Source organism: Cricetulus griseus, chromosome X (genome assembly GCF_003668045.3).
Source record: "Cricetulus griseus strain 17A/GY chromosome X, alternate assembly CriGri-PICRH-1.0, whole genome shotgun sequence".
Classification (NCBI taxonomy): Eukaryota; Metazoa; Chordata; class Mammalia; order Rodentia; family Cricetidae; genus Cricetulus; species Cricetulus griseus.
The window spans coordinates 67,721,921-67,732,395 of NC_048604.1; the positions used below are offsets into that span (position 1 = coordinate 67,721,921).

The 10,475-nt window shown below is 41.7% G+C and overlaps 1 protein-coding gene and 1 long non-coding RNA gene across 2 annotated transcripts in view; one reads left to right on the forward strand and one right to left on the reverse strand.

Moving 5' to 3' along the window:
* The window catches only part of LOC118237821, a 44,980-nt gene that overhangs the window by 2,571 nt on the left and 31,934 nt on the right, over positions 1-10,475 (reverse strand). The window lies entirely within an intron of this gene.
* Positions 3,227-10,475, forward strand: part of Hdac8 (histone deacetylase 8) — a 239,057-nt gene continuing 231,808 nt past the window's right edge. The window contains exons 1-3 of the mRNA XM_027431796.2: positions 3,227-3,650; positions 4,186-4,238; positions 9,743-9,873. Of these exons, the coding sequence (XP_027287597.1) occupies positions 3,540-3,650; positions 4,186-4,238; positions 9,743-9,873 (295 nt within the window). The 5' untranslated portion in view covers positions 3,227-3,539. The remainder of the gene's footprint in view (positions 3,651-4,185; positions 4,239-9,742; positions 9,874-10,475) is intronic.

Sequence of the window (10,475 nt, forward strand, 5' to 3'; positions counted from 1 at the left end):
AAACAAGAGATGGTATGACAGGGAGGTGGGATCAGTATCATCAAAGAGGGGTGACATTAGGGAATTAAGAACCTTTGAGGAGCTTTGGACCACTTCTTCTACCATGTCTGTACCTAGGGTTTGAGAGAGTGGGATGTGTTGTGTACCCTCTGTATTTTGAGCATGCCTGATGGGCAGCTGTAATAATTGCTATAGCAAAGTTTACCAATGACCCCTGTCTCCCATCTGGGGTTCCATGGGTCTTTAATTAGAATATAAAAAATTCCTATTCTGCATAAAAGGTAGAGTGCATTCCTGAATATGCATTGCGTCTGTTACAGGACCAATAAGGACAACGTCCATAAATTTCTGGCCAGCATTAACAGTGATCTCTAGTCTGATCATAGAGAAAAAACAAACATAGGGTGCATGTGTTTAAGAAATGGGTTTAGGTGTTATAGGGATAAATATGTCCTTTTTGAAACCAGCTAGTGGGCAGTCTCCAGACCCCACCATGTGAGCAGTCATTTTGGACTGCTGGGTATAGGTTTCCTGAACCTCAAATCTCCAATTAGATCTTCAGGTGAAGGAATAAAAAGGGACACAGATAGCTCTTAGGTTTCTGGTGTATGCAACAGAGACAGGTATAAAAATGGGAAAAGGGGCTGGGTGGTGGTGGCACACGCCTTTAATCCCAGCACTTGGGAGGAAGAGGCAGGCAGATCTCTGTGAGTTCAAGACTAGCCTGGTTTACAAGAGCTAGTTCCAGGACAGGCTCCAAATATACACAGAGAAAATCTGTCTCGAAAAACAAAAACAAAAAATGGGAAAGGGGCATAAAGGACTTGGGGAAATCAGAAGTTTAGTTTTGAAAACATTAAAGTTATATTCAGAAGTTATATCCAACTATTTCACTCATATTACCCTGACTATCTTTGCTACTCATGACTTCATCTTTATTTTAATATGGTGTGTGTGTGTGTGTGTGTGTGTGTGTGTGTGTGTGTGTGTGTGTGTGTGTGATTTTAATTTGATTTGGTTTCTGAGACAGGGTCTTACCCAGTAGACCAGGCCAGACTTGAATTCACAAAGATCTGCCTGCCTCTGCCTCCCTGGTGCTGGGATTAAAGTTGTGTGCCACCACACCCAGCTGATCCATTGTTTTATGAGACTTAACACTTTTTAACATTTCTTCAGTCAACTCCAAAGTCTATCCTGCCCTACCTTTTTATTTCTTCCTCCTTACTGCCTTTTTTTTTTCTTTTTGGTGCTGCACATATTAAGCACACACTCTGCCACTGAAATAAGACCCTAATTTCTTATACCCAGATCTTAAACTTTTACAAGTTTTCAGCAGCTGTCTTTCATCTCCTTCACTCTCTCTCATTATCCAAGGAGCAAGAAAGTCCTATTGAGCTCCCCTATGCAGCACTGCTCTCTTTGTCTTTCCACTGCTGCCAGCCTAGTTTAAGTCAGTGATTACTCCTTATCTGGACTTTCCAGCCTTTCAAAAAACTAATTTTCATACACACTACTATTGTAAAATATTTTTTCTAAAGATTCTAAGGGATGGGGCCTTGCTCACTGCAGACAAAGAACCATTTCATCCCAGCACTACAAAAATGACCACAGCCACATTTTCAAAAGAATGAAGTATGTTTTCATTAGCCTAATATTTGAAGCCTTTTATGATCTGGCCTGTTCCGCTAAAATAGAGTACCTTTATCCACTGAGCCATCTTGCCTGTCACAGTTCTTTGTATTTTTAAAAATAATTTATTTTATGTGCATTGGTGTTTTGCCTGCATGCATGTCTGTGTGAGGGTGATGGATCCCCTGGAACTGGAGTTATGGACAGTTATGAGCTGCCATGTGGGTGTTAGGAATTGAACCGGCATCTAATGGAGAAGTAGCCAGTGCTCCTAACTGCTGATCCAGTTCTCCAGCCCCAGTTCTTTGTATTTTTATGTAAGCTGCTCCTTCCAGCAAGCATAACCTCCCATCTTCACCAAGCACAATATTGAACATCCTCTAGGATATTTTCAAATGCTATTAAGAATCCTACTTACCCATTTATTGAATACTCATTATTTAAGTACTTAATGCTTATTTTATTTGCTAAGTTAAGCACCTTACACTCATTCTTTGGTTCTGTTTTGATATGGTTTCTATTACAGATGACTTATTTTCTCTATAATAATGCAGGTTTCTTGAGACACATTGCATCTTTGAATCCATAGCTAAACTGGACACTTAGTTGATGGAAATGCTTGAGTAACTGAATGATTACAGTGTTTCGAATGAGTTCCCACGGAAAAATACAAATGAAGCATAACTGGTCCTATTCTAACTGGAGAACACATGCACACACCCCAAGTATTGGGGAGATAATAAATGGACTATTGACCACATGTGTAGCACAAAGTCAACCTGGGAGAATCATATTTATAGAGTAAAAGGAATATTTCTATTTTCATTACCAGGTAGACCTGATTTTGGATTGTTTTCCTCCTTCAGTGTGTGACTGAGAATTACTTTTTCTCTTCAAAGTACATTTGTAAGGTGGGCATATTACAGCTTCCTTCATGGAACTGTTGAAAAGACTCAGTAAGATAATAACCAAAGTGCCTATCACAAAACAAATGTTTAAAGCAGGCTAGAATTTTAAAGAAGTCACATATGTGGACTTGTTTCAAAGACTTCATTCAGTAGGTCAGTTCAGGATGGTGTGAGTGTTGGGGGTCTGGGAACTGACCAGCTGGGCTCAGATCATGGAGGCATCCAGAAACCCAAAAGGTTCAGTGTTAATAGTAGCACTAACATCCTGCAAAACCTAAAACATTCTCCCTAACCATTGCTTGACTGCAGGAGCAAATGAAAGGAAACGTGAGAGGGAGAGAAGGGAGCAGCATTTTCCAACTACTGGGGAGACATACAGCACTTCCCATCACCTGAAAGCTCCAGGAGGACCTGACATTTTTCTTTGGTTAGATTCTACCCTGCAGTGGTCCGCAGTCTCACCTGTTTCAGGAAGGTGATAGACTGTACCTCTATTTAAACATTTAAATGGTGACATTTGCAGATTGAAAACTTGAAGAGTTGAGGCTCCTTTTTAGCGCCAAAACTTGAAATCGCTGCCTTTAGTGTTTGGCTGTGACTCTTAGGCTACCTTACGCCCTTAAAACTACATCTCCCAGCATGCTCTGGAGCCGGTCTGACCTCATTTTAAATAGCCCCGTAGGGCAACAAGGCTGGTTAGTTTTGACCCTGCTGCTTGTGCTATGAAAAAATCGATCTTAATTGGCAGCCATTTAGTCTTTTATATCTGTCAAGCCCCTGTTTTGAACTGTGGTCATTAAATGAAGGGATCTGGTCTGGGAGGGCCCATCCATCCCCGCAAATGAACGAGGGACCAGGCAAACTCTCTGGCTATCTAAATGAGAGGGAATGTTGATCAGGGAACACCGCTCAGGCCGATCAGAGGAGCAGGAACCGGAGCCCACACTGAGTCCCTAAACTGTCGGGTCCAGACTTTGGCTCAGGGACGATTGGAAGTGGGAGATGGAGATGCCAGAGGAATCCACCAATAGTGGGCATTCGTTACCCCCGGTTTATATTTATAGTCCCGAGTATGTCAGCATTTGCGACTCCCTCACCAAGGTCCCCAAACGGGTAAGAAAGATCTGGATGAAAGACCATCTTTTGGGGGGATGAGGGTGGGAGGGTGTGAAAGGGAGTACATTAGGAAGCCGGGTAAACTGGACTGAGGGGTACATTGAGCAAAAATTTAACTAGCAGTTTGAGACACACCAAGGTGAAGCAGAAGGAAGTGGTTCATTACCTTTGGGGAGCATTGTGGGGCATCCAACGTGTGGGCAGGGGCGGGGGGCTGGGGCGGACGGGAGGCCGGGGGAAGGGAAGGAATCGTGAAGTGGTGAGTGGAGTTGCTAATAGGAGGGGTTTCATTGAAGTCCTCAACCACAAAAGCCCTTGGGAGTGAGTATTCCATCAGTTGTGTTAAGTAAGGTTGGGTAGCTTCCGTCTTTGCAATTTTGATACTGTTTTGTCTTAAAGGTATCCCAACTGTTAAAGTGACAGAGAGGAGAGATACAGTTAGTTCTTCATGCTGGATGTTGTTAATGGGTTTTCAGTAAATTGAACCTTGAAGAGACTGTTTTGCCTTTCTTCTTTTATGCTGATATTTCAGGCCAGTATGGTACACTCTCTGATCGAAGCATATGCCCTGCATAAACAAATGAGGTAAGTATGTTGACCTCTCTGAACATGGTCTGTCACTCATGAAGCTAGGTATGTTCATAGCTTTACTAAATACCCTGTCTCGTAGTGGGACTGACCAGGGAGAAATGGTCCTTAAAAAAAAAAAGCTTTTGTGGGAGTGTTCATTATATGTTTGTAACTCAGGAAACATTTTTGAAGAATTGAGAACCCCTGGAAAAGGCACACAAGCAGCCAGGATGCATTAGGAGGGATTTTGTTGCTAGATAAGCACTTGTCAGATGCTGAGATCTATCTGATGTGGGTGGGTAGGGGTTAAGCAGGGAAGTGTTCAGTTTTTGTTTTGTATTTGGTTTGGGTTTTGTTTTATTTGTTTTCTAAAGCCGGATTTGAGGATGTGGGTTCAACTTGAGACTTTTAGATATGCTACCCCACCATCACTAACAAACTTTAACCTAAGCAATCTGTTGAGACCAAGCCAGAAGTTAAGAGCTAGCCACATGCTTCTCAAAAACGAACCAAAACTAAGCTTTCTATTGATTGTCAACTCTGTATTTAATGTCATAAATGCAACTATTATGGACACGGTACATGCAAATCAGTTTTTCTCATGACTAACCAACTAGGTGAGTGGCTATATCATCTAATGCTTCATCTCCCTCCCAGAAAGTAATGTAATAGGTTTTCAGATTTTATCCTCAGTATTAAGTTATTTTTAGTATGTACATTCTTTTTTTTCTTTTTCTTTTCTTTCTTTCTTTTTTTTTTTTTTTTTTGGTTCTTCAAGACAAGGGTTTCTTTATGTAAAAGCCCTAGCTGTCCTGGAACTCACTCTGTAGCCTAGCTTGGCCTCAAACTCTAAGAGATCCACCTGTCTCTGCCTCCCATGTGCTGGGATTAAAGGCATTCTCCAGTACGGCCCCAGAGTGTGTTCATTCTTTAGGAGTGTTTTGTTGTTGTTGTTTTGAGACAAGGTCTCTGTTGTAGCTCTGCCTGCCTAGTTAGGTCAACCAGGCTGGCCTTGAACTTACTAAGATCTGCTTGGCCCCATAGAAAGGTGTGCATCATCACACCTTCCTAGGAATGTTGTTCTACCATTGCTTAACTCCTGTGTTTGTCAAGATAACAACTCACCTTTCCTTAAAGGATTTTAATACTGTTCTGAGCCAGGTGGTGCAGAAACATCACAATTTCAAAGCCAGGCTTCGTAACTTAGCCAGACTCTGTCTCAAAATAAAAAATTTTAAAGGGGTTTAGGATATTGTTCAGTGTGTAGAAAACTTGTCTACATATATGAGGCCTTGATTCCCACACACAAAATTAACATTTAAAAATATTTTATTGCAGACAAGATGTTAAAGCAAGACTTATTAGCTTGCTGATAAGGAGAGGCTGTTAGTGTTCTTTAGTTTTAGGATTCAGGGAAATAAATGGGAGGTGCTGTAAGAGGGAACATTTAGAGAGGCTGGGAAACATAATCCAATATGATTGTGATTGTGAAAAAATGAGACTGGGTCTCTACATAGTCCAGGTTGCCCTGGAACTTAATATAGGATGCTAGACTGGCCTTGAAGTCAGAGATCTGCCTGCTTCTGCCTCCTGAGTGCTGGGATTAAAGGCGTGTGCCATTACACTGGGATTCTTTGATGGGGTGTTGGGTGAGTGAGGGAGTAGTCAATCAAGTGCACATGTGGTGGACAGAAAAAAAGTTGGCAGGAGTTGCTTCTCTCCTTCCACCATGTGGGTCCTGGGATTGAATTCAGGTCATTAAACTTGGTACCAAGTGCTTCACCTGCTTATCTTGCTGGCCCTGAGAGTTTTATTTTAATGGACAACTTTTTCACTTCTCATGGTACTTGAAGAAAAAGCAAGAATCCTTGATTTTGACTGTATTTTTAACTTTTGAAGTTGAACCACAGGATTTTAAACACCTTGGTTTTACCAGTTGCTTAAATATCCTACCTGCATTAATTCACAATCACCTCATGGCTCTACTTCCATTTGGAAAATGTGCATGGCTACCTCTCTGTGACTAGAATAGTGCACCTTCAGTTTGAATGGGCAATCATTTTGTTACTGTTGACACTAAGCTGGGCAGTGGTGGCACCTTTAGTCTCAGCACCCTGGAAGGCAGAGTCAGGTGGATCTCTGTGAGTTTGAGGCCAGCCTAGTCTACAGAGGGAGTTCCAGGACAGCCAGAACTGCTTCACAAAGAAACCCTGTCTCAAACAAAACAAAACAAAACAACAAAAGTGTGTGTGTGTGTGTGTGTGTGTGTGTGTAGTGTAGTGTATTCTTGTTAGAATACAAATTGTGGTTCATTAGGCCTAGGGTAAGACTTGAGCTCTGCCTTTCTAAGAAAGAAACTCCATGCTGCTAGTGTGTTGACGGCCTGTTCAGTGGCAAGGGTTAGAGAATATAACTGCAGCAGAATCCAGAAGGGAAAATGGGGATTACACAGGTTTGAGACCAAAATTCCCATGTAACTTACTTCCTTTATTCTTCGTTTACTCCTTTTCTCACAGTGAGGAGCAGATTGAGAGGTTCTAGCCATTTGTACCTTCTATCCTTCCCCTGGGAGACAGATGGAAGAGACCACATGATAGAAACTTTGTGTGTGAGGACACTGGAGAGATGAAGCAGAAAGTAAGAGCACTTGCTGTGCAAGCACTAGGACCCAAGTTCAAAACCCCAGAATCCACAGGAAAAGCTGGGTTGTGTCACACGTACATGTAACCCCAGTGTCTTAGCAGGGGTAGACAAGAGTCAGAAAAATTGCTGGGGCTCACTGAGCACCCATCTAAGTCCAGGTTCAGATTCAGTGAGAGACTGTGTCTCAAGTGAATAGGATTGAGAGTTATAGAGCAGGGTATATATGACATCCTTTCCTGGCCTCTGTGCATGTATAGGCTTGCAAAACTCCATGCATATATGCCTATACAACCCTCCATAAATAAATATTTTTATAATTGACTACTCTTTTTTTGAAACAGTGTTGTACAGAGCCCAGTTTGGTGTGGAACTTGTTGTGTGGCCTAGGTTAGCCTCACACTCATGATCCTCCTGCCTCTTATGTGCTCTGATCAGAGACATTTGCCACCATAGCTAACATGGTACCTATCTGTGACCTTTTCCTGCAGTGTTGGGGATCAACCACAGGCCTGGTACATGTTAGGTAGATGTTGTATAACTGTGCTCCATCCCCAGTCCAGTTTCCCTAGTTTTGTTCTAATATTTATGGTAGTTGTCCAAGAAATTTTGTATATGTTATCATTTTCTCTCCACATAAGTCCACTAAGTTGACTCATTTTACAAATGAGAAAGCTGAGGAATAGAAGAGGCGATTCACCTGAAGTTGACAGAACTAGGAAGTACTGAGTTAGGAAAGGAATCCAATTCTCTGGCTCCAAATTTGGTGTGTGTGATAACCCAGCTGCCTATTACAATAAAGACACACAGAGATGGGGGACAAGGTTCAGCACCAAAACTAACACAAGTGACTACACAGCTATATGAAAGGATTACCTAGTGGAAGTAGAGACTGGTTCATGTGTAAATAGCCTTGCTGCTTTGTCATGCGATGTAACTCCCAGAGTGAAGTTTGTATTTCAGTCTTTTAAAGACTGTTTTTCTTGGTTCCTCCCTTACAATTTGTTCAGCTAAACCTGTGCCATCAAAGCCTGTATTTTCTACTTTTATATTTAGTTTACATACTTAGAAACAGACTCAAATGTTTCTTGTTTTTTAAAGTTGGTTATTTCTTTTTTATCCTTTTTTATTTGAATTAGAGACAAGATTGAATTAAGAGCTGAAACAAAGGAAGAATATTGGTCTTAAGATAACAATGTTTTTTAAGCTCTAGGAAAAAGGCAATATAGCCGATAATAAATACTTTCTAAATCCGAGAGCATTCACATTTTCAAAGCAAAGAAAATTAAACAACAGCTTGTAGAGCCTAGGCCTTTAGAGGAAATAATCTATATTTTAACTTTTTAAGAAAATCAGATGGTTAATGAGATGGTCCCATAAGCCCAAAGTCACAAGGTTAGTGAGTGGCCAAGCTAGACTCATAGACCAGGTTTTTTCATTAGGATTGATCATGGAATAAACACATGGTCCACGACACCTCCCTTCAAAGTGGAATATCTAGGGAGAAGATGTGGTTCTCAACTTTCCTGGGACCCTTGAGTACTGTTCTTCCTGTTTTGATGATCTCAGCCATAAAATTACTTTTGTTGCTGCTTCATAACTATAACTTTCTGCTACTGTTATGAATAATAATGTAAATATTTTTGGAGACAGAGGTTTGCCAAAGGGGTCACAACCCCCAGGTTGAGAACTGCTGATGTAGAGGTTGAAGAAGAGGGAGCAGAATATTTCTAGGAAGCATTTGATAGGAGCAATTCTGCACACTTGAGTAAGCAGGCCCTAGAAGACCAGGATTAAAGGCTCCTAGAGTTTGTGGAGATTTATTTCTTCATTATAAATAAATAAGTGATTGTTTTACACTAAACTTTACAATCACATTTTTTCCCTTGAAGAAGCGATGTAGAAATGGATATATGTAAGGTCTCATACAACCTGGAATCACAGTGCTCTTTGGGTAAGACCTCAATGTTCAATCATTACTATGATTTTGGTTGAACAAATGATATGGGAGGACATTTCAGGTACAGCAGTGATCCCCAGAGGACAATTCAAGACTGAAGTGTCTCATGTCTAATAATTCCCACATAACCCACACCTATTTGAAAAGGAAATAAAATGGCTACTTTTATTCTTACAAAAACAAAACAAAACAAGACAGTTTTACAATGACTTATTATTGCCTTGCTGGCAAGTATGTGTGCATGAGTGCTGGTGCCTATGGAGGTCAGGTGAGAGGGTCAGATCTGGAACTGGAGTTGGAACTGGTTGTACGACACCATGTGGGGGTTGGGAAATGAACCCCAGTCCTCTGCAAAAGCAGCAAGTTCTCTTAACCCCTGAGCCAGTTCTCCAGCGTCAGAGTACTTTTTAATTTTTTTTAGAAATTATAGATATTTGTTTAGGGAGATATGTGTGCCACAGAGCACACGTGGAGGTCAGAGGGCAACTTGCCAGGGCAGGCACTTCTCCTCTCCACATTATAGGTCCCAGGGATTGAACTCGGGTTGACAGGATTAATGGCAGGTGCCTTTACCCACTGAGCCATCCTGCTGGCCCTGGGTTAATGAGTTCTATGTGGCTAAACCAGGGACCTTGATCCATGATTATCTGCTTGAGTTAAATATAATTTTTCAGTTATGTTCCCCTACCTAAAAACTCAAAGGAAAAACTCTGTCCCCTTGCTTCTTATTTTGGGGTCAATATCATAGATGGAGGAAGTGAAGACTGAACAGTACAATGGAGAGACAGTGTGTTTATGACTTCAGTTCACTGGAACCAGAAGCTGGGAGTTGTCTTTTCTGTTCAGAGTGTTGGCTGCTCTTTACAGAACCTTACATCCTCTGGGTCTGACTCATTTCTCTATGTTACTCTGTTATTAGGATTGTGAAGCCTAAAGTGGCCTCCATGGAGGAGATGGCCTCCTTCCACACTGATGGCTATCTGCAACATCTCCAGAAGGTCAGCCAAGAAGGTGATGAGGACCATCCTGACTCCATAGAATATGGACTAGGTAAGGTTCTCTCAGACAACAGTGGGAGATCAAGAGACCCACCTGTACATTGTTACTTAATTTGTCTCTGTGTGTATGTATGTTCTAAGTATGTATGCTTGTGTGTGGTGGTGTGCATGTGTCTGCTGGTACACCTGTGGAACCAAAGGTCAGCACTGGGCATCTTCTTTTTTTGTTTGTTTTGGTTTTTTGAGACAGAGTTTCTCTGTGTAGCCCTGACTGTCCTAGAACTCACTCTGTACCCCAGGGCTGGACTCGAACTCAGAGAGGTCCTCCTGCCTGAACCTCATGAGTGCTGAGATTAAAGGTGTACTACCACTGGGTGGCTCTGCCTGTCTTCTTTAATCACTCCCCACCTTATTTGTTGAGTCTCCCACTGAACGTGAACATCACCATTTTGACTAGGTTGGATGGTCAATGATCTCCAGGAATCTACTTGTCTCCACTCCTCCAGCTCTGGGGTTACACATTCATGCCTCCTCGACTAGCTTTTCCATGGCTTCTAGGAATCAAACTCAGGCCCTCATCCTTGCGTGCCTGATGTTTCAGCTACTTCCATAACCCTCAGTACATTTTTCTTTTCTTTTTTCTCTTTATTTTAA